Source organism: Sander vitreus, chromosome 3, assembly GCF_031162955.1.
Source record: "Sander vitreus isolate 19-12246 chromosome 3, sanVit1, whole genome shotgun sequence".
NCBI classification, from domain to species: domain Eukaryota; kingdom Metazoa; phylum Chordata; class Actinopteri; order Perciformes; family Percidae; genus Sander; species Sander vitreus.
In genome coordinates this window covers 25843707-25860762 of record NC_135857.1, presented here as the reverse complement: position 1 = coordinate 25860762, position 17056 = coordinate 25843707, and the positions used below count along the sequence as shown (strand labels likewise).

The 17056-nt window shown below is 41.2% G+C and overlaps 1 protein-coding gene and 1 long non-coding RNA gene across 2 annotated transcripts; one reads left to right on the top strand and one right to left on the bottom strand.

Annotated features, from left to right (window-relative positions):
- Positions 1 to 1699: 1699 nt before the first annotated feature.
- On the top strand, positions 1700 to 16280 carry coq8b (coenzyme Q8B). Its single transcript, XM_078246694.1, has 16 exons — positions 1700 to 1814; positions 2277 to 2458; positions 2662 to 2812; positions 4141 to 4346; positions 4668 to 4734; positions 8740 to 8814; positions 9231 to 9350; positions 9439 to 9524; positions 9734 to 9874; positions 9965 to 10046; positions 10584 to 10677; positions 12785 to 12926; positions 13596 to 13703; positions 13828 to 13893; positions 14228 to 14314; positions 15322 to 16280. Coding segments are annotated over exons 1-16 (1914 nt in total). The 5' UTR covers positions 1700 to 1813; the 3' UTR covers positions 15628 to 16280.
- On the bottom strand, positions 13758 to 15411 carry LOC144515662 (uncharacterized). The gene is made up of 2 exons (XR_013501763.1): positions 15319 to 15411; positions 13758 to 13904 (listed from the first exon to the last, which is right to left on the bottom strand). It is a non-coding gene; the product is annotated as an uncharacterized LOC144515662 (long non-coding RNA).
- Positions 16281 to 17056: the final 776 nt, after the last annotated feature.

Below are 17056 nucleotides of genomic sequence, written 5' to 3'. Positions count from 1 at the left end.
AGGCCCACAGCCAATAGCAATGCAGAGTCGGTGGTGTGCCCATATACGGCGTCTGCACAGCTCCCTCCCTCTACTGCCTCCTGCCTGCTCCCCCCACACTCACTACACTGGACCACAAAGCGCAACATCAAAAGGTCACTGTGTCAAAGACAGGTGGAAAATCCATATACATCTATAAGGCACATTTACACTTACGACACTGATAGTAGTATTTGCAAAATGCTCACTGAATCAGAATGAGATGTATTGCCAATTAAGTCAGTTTTATGGTTTTTATTTGTATGGAATTTGCTTTTGTGAGTTTGGTGCATTCAATGAACGTGAAAATTGAATAGGTTTAAGCACTGCACTACTAGGCCTAACAGTTGAGAACATAAATATAGAATATAAATATTACAATAAATAATATGTAAAAGACACTACAACAAATATGTACAAAACTGTTAACAGGCAAAATATAAATCTGGATGTGCAATAGTTGTATAAATAAGTATAAATAATAAGCGCAATGGTCAGGGATAATAGGCTAGTCCAAAGTACCATTCTCCATCTATTTGATACACTAGTATTTAGGTCTTTTTGGCCAGATGAAACATGTCATAATTTCACAATGTACGCTAATTTCTCTATAAGTCCTCCTGTTGTTATTTGGCATCTCAAATAAACATCTTTTCTGCTGTTGATATTAACAATGTTGTGACAATTTTATACTCTTGTTTGAATTCTATAAAAATGTTCTACGTCCATTAGCTGCCATGAGCCAGTTTGCCAACATGGTTCATTAATGTTTCATCTTATCTTCCAAAATCTGTAGGTGCCTGTGTGTTAGAAATGAAATACAAGTGAACAATCTTTACATTGCATAGTACACATAACAATATCGTTACATAGGTAATGGTGGAGAAATACAGCATGGCTTATGTGTGTTATAGCGGTCAGTATGTTTGCATTTCAGATAGGCTGGACAAAAGCAAAAGCTTAGAGCAGCGTGCTTCTCAGTCCAGCAGAGGGCCAGACACTAGGCTACTACATTGTGTGTTCAAGTGTCCATCCCTCTGTAAACAGTATTTCTCTTGTGTAGACCTACTGACATTCATTGCACAAGTCACAATCTACTTTTTTTCTTTTTCTTTAACACCAGAAAAGTAAACAAAAGAAATATGCCTTTTAAATGTGCATGCATACAGTGTGTAGATTGGATTTGCAAAATGGAGGTTATTATAAATAGCCTACAAAAGATATTGCACTTTGCCAGACTTATAGAAAATGTAATTGTGAGTCAGTTACAGTGAGTCTAGAGGACCTCACCTTTTCGCAACCAGAATGTCATGGATGCTAATCAACAGCATCCTTCTGCGTCACAGCCTCCAGACAGAGAATCCAACGCCTCCAAGTCTGGACTCTACAATAACGGTGATAGCACGTGCACGTAGGCATCATAGTAGGCATCATAGTAGGCATCCTCCAAAATGTTGACACCCCCTTAATTCTCATTGGACGTTGTTCCATTTAAAGCCCGCCTTATGTTGTCCGTAATTAGCCGAACAGTGCTTATTTAGACGTCCATCATCTAGTAAGCTGCACTGCTATTGGTTAAAGGACTACACCCCGCCTCCCTTCACATATAGGTTCCGCCTTCTTATTAAAAGTCGGACTGTGGTTGGTCCCCGGTCAAGTCACTCGAATTTGAACTTCCGGGTGTTAAATCGTTGCAAAACAGACCTACCACAGTGGACCTAATACATCCATGCAGTGGACGGTGGCAGGAGAAGTCATTCACCGAGGAAAACCTAGATAACGCAGTTTCAGAAGAAGTGAGCGACTTAATTTACAGCAGCATGTTTCATTCGATAACGTTTTTAATGTGGAAGAATAAACCTTGTGTATAAGTATTTTGATTTAGCTAGCTTGTTGTGATTTCAAGCTTAGTCAGCAGCTAACGTTACTGACTAGAACGTATCCAAGACTTTGTAATTGTTGTCTGTAAATGTGTAAATTTGTATTTACAAGTCTGCAGGTCACTGCTGCACCGTTACTGCTGGGACACGTGTTAATGACACATTATAACATGTCTTGACAGTAACGTGTAGCCATTCACATCCAAGGTTAAACTATTGATCTGTCACGTTACAAACACCCTTATCTTGCAATCCTATGCTTATTTGGGCAAGATTGTGTCTGGTACTTTTTTCTTTGTCACACTTGTCATCATCACACACACCGTGTAAGTAAGCCTAACTTGATTCCCTCCTATCTCTCTACCTCTCCGTGTGAAGTGACGCTATCAGAAGTCATGCAGGTGCTGCGTGGGGCAGGTAAAGTAGGGTCTGCCCTGGTCACCACCCAGGGAGAACAGCTCAGATTAATGACCTGCAACTCCTCAGTGGGAGCAGCAGTCAAAGTTGCTCAAGATGTGGTAGAAGGACTGGTGGGCACTTTTATGGGCAGCAACAATGTGGTAAGGATTCCTGAATCAATCTCTTTGGGCTCTGGAACTTGTGATGGGCATTTTATAATATCTGCACATGACATTATTAATTAAATAATTAAAAGAATAATTGATAGATTAATTGATAATAAAATTGCAGCCCAAGTTATATGTACAAATAGTCAATATTTGGCTAAATTACTTGTCCATCTCTGTTGTGTCTGTAACAACAGTCAATAAAGGAGGATGTGTTCCCGGACGTAGAAGGTTGGGAGACTATGGACCCTGAAGAAGCAGCCAAATGGGCAGTGGGGTCAGAGTTCCCCCCTGATGCTCCGGAGCAAAGCCAGACAGAAGTTGGAGCTGCAGCAGAGATGCCATCAGGTACTGTCCGTACCATGCACAGGAGGTGACATACACTAAGTATGTGGCACCAGTTTTTTTTTTTTTTGTATAAGAATATTTTAACTGCATTAGTCCTTTTGCAATGTTGAAATTATTGTAAAGATTGTTTTGAAAATGTAGTGAAATTTGACATCAATAAATGCATCCATAAGAACACAATTTATATTCATCAATGCATTTTTTTGGAAAACATGTTTACATCATCAGAGCATCTTCAGGCCTTGGAAAATAAAGTGAATAATATAAATCTGATAGCATGTATAGAATTTCAATGTATCCTTATTATTTCCACTTTGTGAAAAAGGTGAGGGATCAGTTATTGTGACTGACAGCCACGGGTCAGGCTGACCGATGAAGGCAAGGCAGCTTCATTTGTATAGCACATTTCAGCAACAGGGCAATTCAAAGTGCTTTACATAAAACATTAAAGAGCAGTTGAAAACAAGAATAAACGTTACAGTGCAGTATAAGAAATGAACGAAAAGGCAGAAAGAAAGGCAGCATAAAAAAAAAAGGTCTTCAGCCTTGATTTAAAAGAACTGAGAGTTGCGGCGGACCTGCAGTTTTCTGGGAGTTTGTTCTAGATATGTGGAGCATAAAAACTGAACGCTGCGCCCCCCTCTTTAGTCCTGTCTGGGGACAGAAAGCAGATCTGTCCCAGACGACCTGAGAGGGCTGGGTGGGTCATAATGTAGCAGTATTTTGGCCCTAAACCATTTAGTGATTTTATAAACCAGCAAAAGTATTTTGAAATCAATTATTTGAGGGACAGGAAGCCAGAGCAAAGACTTCATAACTGGGGTGATGTGATCCACTTTTTTGGTCTTAGTGAGGACTCGATCAGTCTGAAGGAGGAGTCGGAGACAGGGATTGAGTTTAATCACGATGTGGTATTTTACTGAAAGTTGGATTGTGTGTGGTTGTATTCTTGGACGGACACAGTCTTGGAGTAGCAGAGCAGCATGATCGGGATGTGTCCTGTGTAGGTTTAGACACCTGTCTAAGTAATCTCGCCCAGCTGTGCCACACAATGACTCGCAGCCATTTGCTGATGGGTTAGAAGGATGTCAGGTGGTGTGTGTGAGCCTTTTTGACAGTTGAGTGTTAACTTTATTGACAGTATTTTGGCTTTGAATATTCAAGTGCTTGAAAACTCTGTCATAACTTGAGAGCGTATATAAAAAAAAAAAAAAGTCTCCATTTTGTCATATAGGCTATATTTTTTTGATATGATAAAATAGTTACATTATTGTTCTCTCATGTTCACGTCATGTATTCAATAAAACCCTCTACTCTTTCTTACATAGGAGTTCCTCCTTCCCCAGGGGTAGCTCCTGCAGCGCCGGGCTGGCCGGGACAAAGCGCTCGCTTCCTCCACACGACCCCTGGCCTCCACTGGTACTACAACCAGACCAGGTCTATCCATGGCACGGTGGTGGCCAGACTCACACCAGAGGACATCAAGAAAGCCAGAGAGGCCAAGAAGGCCCTGATCAAACCTGTCAGACAGAAGGTTGGTCGAAGTACTAAATCTGACTTGATTGCAGATTATGCATATACACACATACAAGCTGAGTAAATGTATAATATTTATATATTCTTAGTGAAGGAGATGAACTATAGACAGGCGCTAGGACCATATTTTGAGTAGTAGACTCATGTTATGTAGTGTGTTTTATAAACGGTATGTTGTCCTTTGTGATGTAATTCAAGGTGACTGTCTGAAGAGTTTTGCCCTTTTGTTTCAATCAATCAACAATCAAAAACCGCTTTCAAAATGATTTCAAATCCATTTTCACATTGTTTTGTTATTATCTGGTATGTCTTCCCCCAGCTGAGTGACCGGGCCAAAGAGAGGAAGGTGCCCGCCACAAGAATCAGCAGGCTGGTTAATTTTGGGGGTAAGAACAATGTACTTGTGGCCGGGTTAGCTCAGTTGGTAGAGCAGGCACACACATATATAGAGGTTTACTCTTCGACGCAGCGGCCGCGGGTTAGACTCCGACCTGCGGCCCTTTGCTGCATGTCATTCACCCTCTCTCTCCCCTTTCATGTCTTCATCTGTCCTATGGAAATAAAGGCCTAAAATGCCCCAAAAAAAACGTACTTAATAATGTACTTTACATATCATATTTAGCATATATATATATATATATATATATATATATATATATATATATATATATACATACACAGTGGTGTGAAAAAGTGTTTGCCCCCTTCCTCATTTCCTGTTCCTTTGCATGTTTGTCACACTTAAGTGTTTCGAACATCAAACCAATTTAAACAATAGTCAAGGACAACACAAGTAAACACAAAATGCAATTTGTAAATGAAGGTGTTAATTATTAAAGGTGAAAAAAAATCCAAACCATCATGGCCCTGTGTGAAAAAGTGATTGCCCCCTAAACCTAATAACTGGTTGGGCCACCCTTAGCAGCAACAACTGCAACCAAGCGCTTTGCGATAACGTGCAATGAGGCTTTTACAGCGTCCCTGGAGGAATTTTGGCCCACTCATCTTTGCAGAATTGTCCTAATTCAGTTACATTAGAGGGTTTTCGAGCATGAACGGCCTTTTTTAAGGTCATACCACAACATCTCAATAGGATTCAGGTCAGGACTTTGGCTAGGCCACTCCAAAGTCTTCATTTAGTTTTTCTTCAGCCATTCGGTGGTGGACTTGCTGGTGTGTTTAGGATCATTGTCCTGCTGCAGAACCCAAGTTCGTTTCAGCTTGAGTACACAAACAGATGGTCGGACATTCTCCTTCAGGATCTCTTGGTAGACAGCAGAATTCATAGTTCCTTTTATCACGGCAAGTCTTCCAGGTCCTGAAGCAGCAAAACAGCCCCCAGACCATCACACTACCACCACCATATTTTACAGTTGGTATAATGTTCTTTTATGAAATGCAGTGTTCCTTCTACGCCAGATATACTTGGACACACACCTTCCAAAGAGTTCCACTTTTGTCTCATCGGTCCACAGAATGTTGTCCCAAAAGTCTTGGGGATCATCAAGATGTGTTCTGGAGAAATTGAGACAAGCTTTGATGTTCTTTTTGCTCAGCAGTGGTTTTCTCCTTGGAACTCTGCCATGCAGGCCATTTTTTGCCCAGTCTTTTCCTGATGGTGGAGGCATGAACGCTGACCTTAACTGAGGCAAGTGAGGCCTGCAGTTCTTGGACGTTGTTGTGGGGTCTTTGTGACCTCTTGATGAGTCGTCGCTGCGCTCTTGGGGGTAATTTTGGGCGGCCGGCCACTCCTGGGAAGGTTCACCACTGTTCCATGTCTTCGCCATTTGTGGATAATGGCTCTCACTGTGGTTCGCTGGATTCCCAAAGCTTTGGAAATGGCTTTATAACCCTTTCCAGACTGATAGATCTCAATTACTTTCTTTCTCAATTGTTCCTGAATTTCTTTGGGTCTCGGCATGATGTGTAGCTTTTAAGGATCTTCTGGTGGACCTTACTGTGTCAAGCAGCTCCTATTTAAGTGATGCCTTGATTGTGAACAGGTGTGGCAATAATCAGGCCTGGGTGTGGCTAGAGAAATTGAACTCAGGTGTGGACAACCACAGTTATAGTATGTTTTAACAAGGGGGGGGGGCAATCACTTTTTTCACACAGGGCCATGATGGTTTGGATTTTTTTTTCTCCTTTAATAATAAACACCTTCATTTACAAATTGCATTTTGTGTTTACTTGTGTTGTCCTTGACTTTTGTTTAAATTGGTTTGATGTTCGAAACACTTAAGTGTGACAAACATGCAAAGGAACAGGAAATGAGGAAGGGGGGGCAAACACTTTTTCACACCACTGTATATATTTATTATACACAGTGGGGCTCGAAAGTTTGGGCACCCCAGGTAAAAATTTGTATTAATGTGCATAAAGAAGCCAAGAAAAGATGGAAAAATCTCCAAAAGGCATCAAATGACAGATTAGACATTCTTATAATATGTCAAAAAAAGTTAGATTTTATTTCCATCATTTACACTTTCAAAATAACAGAAAACAAAAAATGGCATCTGCAAAAGTTTGGGCACCCTGCAGAGTTAATACCTTGTACTGCCCCCTTTGGCAAGTATCACAGCTTGTAAATGCTTTTTGTAGCCAGCCAAGAGTCTTTCAATTCTTGTTGGCGGTATCTTCGCCCATTCTTCCTTACAAAAGTCTTCCAGTTCTTTGAGATTTCTGGGCTGTCTGTCACGCACTGCTCTTTTAAGGTCTATCCATAGATTTTCAATTATGTTGAGGTCAGGAGACTGTGAAGGCCATGGCAAAACCTTCAGTTTACGCCTCTTGATGTAATCCAACGTGGATTTTGAGGTGTTTAGGATCATTATCCATTTGTAGAAGCCATCCTCTCTTTAACTTCAGCTTTTTCACAGATGGCATCAAGTTAGCGTCCAAAATTTGCTGAAATTTTATTGAATCCATTTTTCCTTCTACTCGTGAAATGTTCCCTGTGCCACTGGCTGCAATACAACCTCAAAGCATGATTGATCCACCCCCATGCTTAACAGTTGGACAGAGGTTCTTTTCATTAAATTCTGTGCCCTTTCTTCTCCAAACGTGCCTTTGCACATTCCGGCCAAAAAGTTCTATTTTAACCTCATCGGTCCACAGAACTTGTTTCCACAATGCATCAGGCTTGTCTATATGTTCATTTGCAAACTTTAAACACTGATTTTTGTGGTGAGGACGTAGAAGAGGTTTTCTTCTGATGACTCGTCCATGAAGACCATATTTGTTAAAGTATCTCTTTATAGTGGAATGGTGTACCACAACTCCAGTGTCTGCCAGATCTTTCTGGATGGATTGTGCAGTCAAACGTGGGTTTTGACTTGCTTTTCTCACAATCCTGTGAGCTGTTCTGTCTGATATTTTTCTTGGTCTTCCAGATCTTGCTTTAACTTCCACTGTTTCTAATGACTGCCATTTCTTAATTACATTCCGAACAGAGGATATTGGCATCTGAAAACGCTTTGCTATCTTCTTATAGCCTTCTCCTGCTTTGTGAGCGTCAACTATTTTCAGTTTCAGTTTTCTAGACAACTGCTTAGAAGAACCCATGGTGCTGATTATTGGGGCAAGGTCAGATGAGTCTGGGCATTTAAAACCTTTGAGATTGACATCACCTGGTCTTTCCAGACGATGATTGAGAACAATCCATGACACTGTCAGGTCTCAGCTTTCCAAAGGGGGCGGTGCATGCTATAAACTCTGCAGGGTGCCCAAACTTTTGCAGACGCCATTTTTTTGTTTTCTGTTATTTTGAAAGTGTAAATGATGGAAATAAAATCTAACTTTTTTTTGACATAAGAATGTCTAATCTGTCATTTGATGCCTTTTGGAGATTTTTCCATCTTTTCTTGGCTTCTTTATGCACATTAATACATTTTTTTACCAGGGGTGCCCAAACTTTTGAGCCCCACTGTACATACATACATTTTTCTTCACAACTCCAAGTGTTTTCTGTGTTTTCACAACAGCAATGAAGAGTTTTTTTTTTTTTCTTTTCTTTTTTTGGGGGGGGGGCTTTTCCGCCTTTATTCGATAGCACAGCTAGGTGAGAAAGGGGGGGGAAAGAGAGAGGGGGGAGACGTGCAGGAAATCGCCACAGGTCGGATTCAAACCCTGGACCTCCGCGTCGAGGCACAAACCTCCAAGTATATGTGCGCCTACCCACTGAGCCAACCCGGCCACACAGCAGTGAAGAGTTTTTAACTGTATTTCTCAAGTGTCAACATTTTTAAAATCAAAATGTTTTGCAAAAGATTTTGGAATATGATTTCACCCTTTTAACTAGCAGCAGCAGCTGTGTTAAATCAGTGCTTCCCACAAGCATCTGATAAGTGGACCTGAATTCAAAATCACTTGTCTCTGTCTCCCTGCTGCAGGACTGGCAGTAGGACTTGGGATTGGTGCCATTGCAGAAATGGCAAAACAGTCATTGGGAGGCAAACAAAATGAAGGTAAAGATATTCTCCTCTGCTTTTCTCCTCCCATCCTGTGAAAAAGCTTTTAGTCCAGTGCACACTTGGCAGATCCAGCAGACACATGGACAGCTGGTCGGCCCTGGAGAAGTTTCAAATGTGTTAGCACCTGCCATGCACTGGACAGGCATTAAATCAAAGCTGTTAACAAGAACTTAAAGACAGGCTTTAATATGTGTTAAATGAACAGCGTTTAAGAAGTACCACTACCCCTGTTTTTACATGCTGCTTTGTACAATTGGCTAGTAAGGGCTTGAGCTTAATAATTTACATGCAGCACTTTGAATATACTTGCTAAGACAAATTACTCTTGTTGCTCTTCATGCTATTGCACTTCTAGTATGCTGTGCTGCTATATGACTGCTAATACTTGTGTGTGTGCTGTTGTTTCGTAGAAAAGAATTCCTTGTTAGACTCTCCTCTCCTGTCAGACGCCAACGCTGAGAGAATAGTGGACACACTGTGCAAGGTCCGTGGGGCTGCACTCAAGATCGGACAGATGCTCAGCATTCAAGGTACACACTGTAGCAACGGCTTTGCTGCAAAATGGTGTTGAGATGTCCTCACAGTCAGAGGTTTTTTCAATTTCAATTCTTTCCTCAGACAACTCCTTCATCAGCCCCCAACTGCAGAGGATCTTTGAGAGGGTCCGGCAGAGCGCAGACTTTATGCCTGCCTGGCAAATGAATGTAAGTAGCACAGTTCGTCCTGTCCTTTGACACACAGTCAATTTGTGGACTAGCAGTAAATAGTGTAAAAACCTCATAGGAAAGTGCTGCAGTGTGTGTTTCTGACATGAGATTCAAAACACAAAAGATGGTGTGACCAAGTCTGTTTTAATCAGTTTTGCAGTTTCACAGCTGCAGCTTTTCTTTTTTGCGTGGGTCTGATTGTGTAGAAAGTTCTCGTGGAGGAGCTGGGGCCGGGCTGGCGAGAGAAGCTATCGTCCTTTGAAGACAAACCGTTTGCTGCAGCTTCCATCGGCCAGGTGCATCATGGGGTGTTAAAAGACGGAAGAGAGATCGCCATGAAGATCCAGGTATTCATACACACTCTATTTCTGTCTCCCTCATAACCTATCAATGTCTGTCTGCATTGATTTTGTCTGTTATCGCCATATTCCTCTCAGTACCCTGGAGTTGCAGAGAGCATCCACAGTGACATAAACAACCTGATGTCAGTCCTAAAAATGAGCGTTGTCCTGCCAGGAGGTAAAAACTACATTTTATAATATTTGTTGTAGTGTTTGGTGATAACACCATATTGAGAATAAGAAATGCTAATTAAGCTATTTTGTGTCTTGAAACAGCTGGAGATTAAGTTTTTGCTGTTATTCTTTGACCGTCCCCTGTCATTATATTGGGAGGTGACTGGAGATTGTTCTCCCATTGATTAGTTTCTTTTCTTTCATTCTAGCAATTTCACTATTACAGTTCAGACCAGGGGGTGGTGCTATAGTTGCAGGTCAAAACTAGGTGGCACAGTTGTTACTGAGTGCCCATATAAGGATGTCTGCATCATTAAGAGGTTTCTTGTTTTGTTATGCTGAACCCTACACGCTCTGAGTCAAACATTGACTAGTTTTATTAGGTCTTCAATGTAATGTACACCATCACAGTCCCAAATACACCATGATAATTGTTTCCACACTTTGCTCATTCACATTAATGTGTTTAAAGATGACAGCGTCTGTATGTTTTCTTTAGTTGTCCCTGCTGAGTTTTGCGCTTTACATTTTTTTTTTGCAGGCCTGTTTGCAGACGACAGCTTAGCGGTTCTTCAGAGGGAGCTGGCATGGGAGTGTGACTATAAGAGGGAAGCAGAGTGTGCCAAGAAGTTCAGGTAGGTTTTTGTGGCATATTGAACCATAAAGCCTCCTACCCTGAAGCCCACTTGTGAGCCGTTACCATCACATTGAGATTAAGATCTCTTTTCCAAGAGAGACCCGAGAACAAGAAACCTTTACAAGAACACAAACGGCAAAACAGAAACAACTAGGGATGTAACAATTACCGGTGTAACGGTAAACCGTGATTAAAAATGTTGACGATAACAATTACCGTTTTAATACCGAAAACCTTGATAATTTTACTTTAAAGTGTTCATGTGTACAGTTTTACATTTTAATTTAGATTCTGAAGAAACCAAGTATATAATTAGTAGTGTTTCTTTGATTTGTTTACATATTTTTCTTTATGTCTTAGCTTGAATGTTTGGATTTGTATAATTTAAAACTGCACTACTGGAAATGTTCCTGACAAATAAGCTGTTTACATGCTGAACCCTTGTTCCTTTGCAGGTTTTGCCTATATTTTTGTAATATAATGAACACCGTTATACTTTTTGAAACTATTTCAGCTTGTGTAGGCCTATCGGTGCTTTCTGAACATATTGAGCACACTTTTGAAAATACAGCGATTAATACCAAAAACCGTGATAATTTTGGTCACTATAACCGTGAGGTTACATTTTCATACCGTTACACCCCTAGAAACAACACAACTACACAATAACAAAGAATTAAAAGAAGTTACAAGAATCCAAAATCATCAGATAGTAAAGTTTTAATGCAAAACTTTAGTTTGAGGGAAGTTTGCATTTCATACCATTTTTAAAAGGTGCATAGTATCTGAAGCCAGTTCTGCACACGTAAGGAATATATAAGGTTAATTAGTTATTGGATTGTGTACTCTAGTTACTAGATTTATAAGAGACGAGAGGTAAGGTAGTTTGGAAGTTTCAACAGTAGGGCCATACATACAGGTTGGATGGTGAACGTTGGTGGACAGCCATTTTTAGGTCTCTCCAGAGATGCTCAATTGGGTTTAGGTCAGGGCCAGTCAAGAATGGTCACAGAGTTGTTCCGAAGCCACTCCTTTGTTATTTTAGCTGTGTGCTTAGGGTCATTGTCTTGTTGGAAGGTGAACCGTCGGTCCAGTCTGAGGTCCTGAGCACTCTGGATGAGGTTTTCTTCCAGGATATCTCTGTACTTGGCCGCATTCATCTTTCCTTCAATTGCAACCAGTCGTCCTGTCCCTGCAGCTGAAAAATAGCATGATGCTGCCACCACCATGTTTCACTGTTGGGATTGTATTGGGCAGGTGATGAGCAGTGCCTGGTTTTCTCCACACATACCGCTTAGAATTAATGCCAGAAAGTTCAATCTTGGTCTCATCAGACCAGAGAATCTTATTTCTCAAAGTCTGGGAGTCCATGTGTTTTTTGGCAAACTCTATGCAGGCTTTCATATGTCTTGCACTGAGGAGAGGCTTCCGTCGGGCCACTCTGCCATAAAGCCACGACTGGTGGAGGGCTGTAGTCATAGTTGACTTTGTGGAACTTTCTCCCATCTCCCTACTGCATTTCTGGAGCTCAGCCACAGTGATCTTTGGGTTCTTCTTTAACTCTCTCACCAAGGCTCTTCTCACACGTTTGCTCAGATTGGCTGGACAGCCAGGTCTAGGAAGAGTTCTGGTCATCCCAAACTTCTTCCATTTAAGGATTATGGAGGCCACTGTGCTCTTAGGAACCTTGAGTGCTGCAGAAATTCTTTTGTAACCTTGGCCAGATCTGTGCCTTGCCACAATTCTGCCTCTGAGCTCCTTGGGCAGTTCCTTCAACCTCATGATTCTCATTTGCTCTGACATGCACTGTGAGCTGTAAGGTCTTCTATAGACAGGTGTGTGCCTTTCCTAATCAAGTCCAATCAGTGTAATTAAACACAGCAGGACTCCAATGAAGGAGTAGAACCATCTCAAGATGGGGTGCTAAGTGTACATTAATGAGAAATAAAATGAACTTTTTTGATTTTAGCAAATGGCTGCAATGAAACAAAGAGTGAAAAATGTAAAGGTCTGAATACTTTCCGTACCCACTGTATATATATTTTATTTTTATGTTTATATATATACTGTATATATTTTCCGGAACATTTGTGTGTGGCCTCCAGGTCCATGCTGGAGGGGAATGAGTTTTTCCAAGTCCCTGAGGTGATCGATGAGCTGTCAGGCGGCAGGGTGCTGGCCATGGAGCTTGTACATGGAGTCCCACTGGACAGCTGCGTAGACCTGGACCAGGAGACCAGGAACCAGGTAGGGGTTGACTCAACGGGTACATGGATCCCATGGTGCACTGGAGACAGGGACATTCTGGGAGTTTATGTAATTGTTTGTTTTTATAATTCTCTGGGCATTTGAGGTATTACAGAATATTTTACAAAAAAACTATAGCAGAATGGAGGTGAATGCTGCATAGGACACTAAGTGGCTGAAAGATCTAAACCATCCCAGTCTGGACCTCTAATTGTGGGAAGCTAGAGCTGAAACCCTATAACAAGTAGAAGGAGAAGATTTGATACCTCTGTTCCTCCACCCTATGCTTTTGTTGATATTGAATGTATTGTATATCTGTATTCCACCCCTTGTTGGTAAGAGAAAGTATGGTGTCGACCACTTTTTATTTGTAACGTACATGCCATCATGTGACAAGTGCACAACTGAGCTAGAAACAAGTTACTAGCTGGCAAATTATACAGCAGGATCTCAAACAGTGTGAAAAGGACAGCAGCAATGCAAATTAGACACTGTAAAAATATGCATTTAACAGTTGAGATTTATGCACTTGGAGCATGACCTACAGTAATGCAGCATCTTTAGACATGGCGAGTGTGTGGCAGTGCACTGTACCAGAGCTTTAGCATTAAAATTATACTGATAATAACATGCAGTAAACGCAACCCTCTCCTCTCCTCCCATCTCCAGATCAGTTTCAGAATCCTCCAGTTGTGTCTCAGGGAGGTGTTTGAGTTCAGGTTCATGCAGACGGATCCAAACTGGGCCAACTTCTTCTACAACTCAGACACCAACAAGGTGACGGGAGTCTGGTATTAAAGTTGTAAATGAATTGTCTAACACAGAAATGGATGCCATGTTGACCAACTATTTAATTGTACCAACAACAAAATGCATAACACTCTTGTTATCTTGTCTGTAGGTTGTTCTGTTGGACTTTGGAGCGTGCAGAGGGTACCCAGAAGAATTCACAGATGACTACATACAGGTATGATGAATCTGAAATGATAGGACACCCACCAGTGAACCACACAACATGATTTATGCAACAAGATTTCTGTGAATAATTAAGCACTAGAGTCTTTGGCTAAATTTGAAAACAACAATTACACACAAGCACAAACAAATTCCAAATCAGCCAGTGCCTTAAAATGGAGCTCTTTACGTGTGTGTGTGTGTGTGTGTGTGTGTGTGTGTGTGTGTGTGTGTGTGTGTGTGTGTGTGTGTGTGTGTGTGTGTGTGTGTGTGTGTGTGTGTGTGTGTGTGTGTGTGTGTGTGTGTGTGTGTGTGTGTGTGTGTGTGTGTGTGTGTGTGTGTGTCAGGTGGTACACGCAGCTTCCGTGGGTGATCGAGCCACTGTTCTTTCCAAATCAAAGGCACTGAAATTCCTGACAGGCTTCGAGGCCAAGGTAAGGTATTTTGGTCTCTGCTGCTGTGCTCATTTATTTATAATATGGTTTGTCCTCCTCCGTCTTCTCCTTTTTATTTGTGTCTCATCCTAGCGCTGGGCAATATGGAGAAAATCTAATATCACGATATTTTTTAGACCAAATACTTCTATATCGATATTGTAAGGTTAACAATTGCTGCTTTCCCAAAATATTTACACAATGAGATGTGGATATAATGATTAAGTGGGTAAAGGCAAATAATAGAACAGATGGAACAGTCTGGTAGGTTCATAAAATGACATCAGTTTACTGTAATGCAGCTCGTAAAACCAGGAACAGACAACACTTATGTCATATTACGATATTACAATATCCAAAATTGAAGACGATATCTTGTCACATATCACAATATCAATATAAAATCAATATATTTCCCAGCCCTATCTCATCCTACCTCAGTCTTACACCCTGTGCTTGATGCAGTTTCCCTGTTTTCAGCCCTGTATTTACTTTGTAAATCTCAGGAATTATATCTTTTGAGTGAGTGTTGTATAGTACGGGGTTTTTTTAGTATTGGGAAAACTGCAAACTGTATGCTCTCAAAGTGTCATTTAGTGATGTCTTTCTGGGCGATTTTCTTAAATGACATCTTTATCCTAGTATTATATAAAATGTGGCAATGGATAGAGGAATATAGCCAGAAAATGGAGAAAACGACTTGTTGCATGCATAAAAAACACAATTTATTCTAAGTTGGAGATATGAAAATATGTGCATATACCATAGAGTCGTATACAGTATAGCTTCATAATATATATAATGCACACTTTAGGTTCTAACATCTCTAGTAAACATTTCCTCAGGCTGCTCCAGAGTGTACACAAAAAAATGCAGCTTAAAGTCTGTTAGTGTTATGGTTTACTGTTCTACTTTACAGCTAGTTAACTTCTGCGTTGAAACATTACTTCAGTTGATTATTATGCACACAGATAGTAATTGTAACGCCTCTCCTTGCTCCCTACCAGGCCTACGAGGATGCCCACGTGGAGGCGGTGATGATCCTCGGCGAAGCCTTTGCGTCTGCGGAGCCTTTTGACTTCGGCACCCAGAGCACCACCCAGCGCATCCAGAGCCTTATCCCTGTCATGCTACGCCACCGCCTTACCCCTCCACCCGAGGAGTCGTACTCCCTCCACCGCAAGATGGCCGGCTCCTTCCTCATCTGCTCCAAACTGAAGGCGCGCATATCATGCAAGGACATGTTCCTAGAAGTGTACAATGCCTACAACCAGAGGAGGCAGGAGCAGCAGGCAGCACGGGCCAGTGCTTAGACGTTCGGGGACATGCTCACTGCCTAAATATGCCTAGGACTTTTTAAGAGTGGGCTACTAAGTAAAGGCACAGAAAAGGTGGAGTGGCCACATGGATCAGATTTACCTAAGACTTTACACCATGTCAGTATGTAACTATGGCAACGTGCTTTAATGAGGACCATGAGTGTGCTCGGCTTACTATGCTTGTCTCCTTCAAGTGCTACAGTTCACTGACATCAGTTAGGGAATGATTTGGTCAAACCCGCCCCAACATGTCACTCTGACTCATCGAGGCTTGGCTAAGCTCTCGCTGTCATGTACAGACATAAATACTTAAACACCTATAACTATGACATGGGATGTAATTACTTTGAAAATGATAGATGTGCCGTAACAAATATATGCTGAAGCCCAAATGGTTATATTACTGATATCATCATTAATTAAAAAATAAGAGAGGATTATTTGATTCATTTTATGTGTGTGTGTGTGTGTGTGTGTGTGTGTGTGTTTTTGATAATGTTGGCCCTATGGTTACATCTTTCTGTCGCAGCAAACACACTACACAATGCTGCTGAAACTGTAAGCCAGCTTTGTGTTCTCAGATTGCAAGATGTATATTTCCTTTGTGCTCCCTTGGCTAAAATAAATCAATTCTGACCTGTACTCCCTTATATAGCATGGTCCACCCTATTTCCAGGAGAATGAGTATTTTCTATCTTAAAGACAATTGCTACTGCTAGGCAATGCAGGGCCCTGCATTGCCTAGCAGATGCTGCCACGAATTCTGTAGTCAATAGAATAGCAGTAAGTAAAGGCCTTGCATTATAAAGTATATTTGATATAAAACGATGTTTTTATGTAACACTTCTTTATGACAGATGTTTTCTGTACATACATACAAATGTATATGTATCACAAATTTAGCTTTACTGGCAGATGTCTAAAGAGGCTATAAGCCAAGGATTTCCTTCACTCTTTCCATTTCAGTTTTAGACCTCTTTGGGAAATATTGACTAGAAGCCATGTTTGACTACATTCTCCAACTACACTGTCCTTGTATTGACCGTTGAGCATCATGATACAATAGGTTTGGCTCACAAATAGTAAGACTAGAGCTAATGGTGGCATTGATGGGTCTATTTTTAAGGAACTATTTTTGTGTCAAGGCAATGCTGTCTATTTTGTCTTCAGTCAAGCCATTACAGGCGGCTCACAAAATGTTATTGTTCACACCATAGGAGCGGAGATATGAGGCTTTTACTGACATCATAAAAACCTGAAAGATGCAGCCTTTTACTGGATCTGTATTAGTGCTTGCTGTTACGTGTCCCTCCATTGAGCTATGTCACATTCTGTACAGTACAGCTGCTGAGCTGTTTGTACAGTGCGGCTGGCTCTCATGCTCTACATCAAAATCCCAGTTTACTGAGTTTTTGGAATTGGC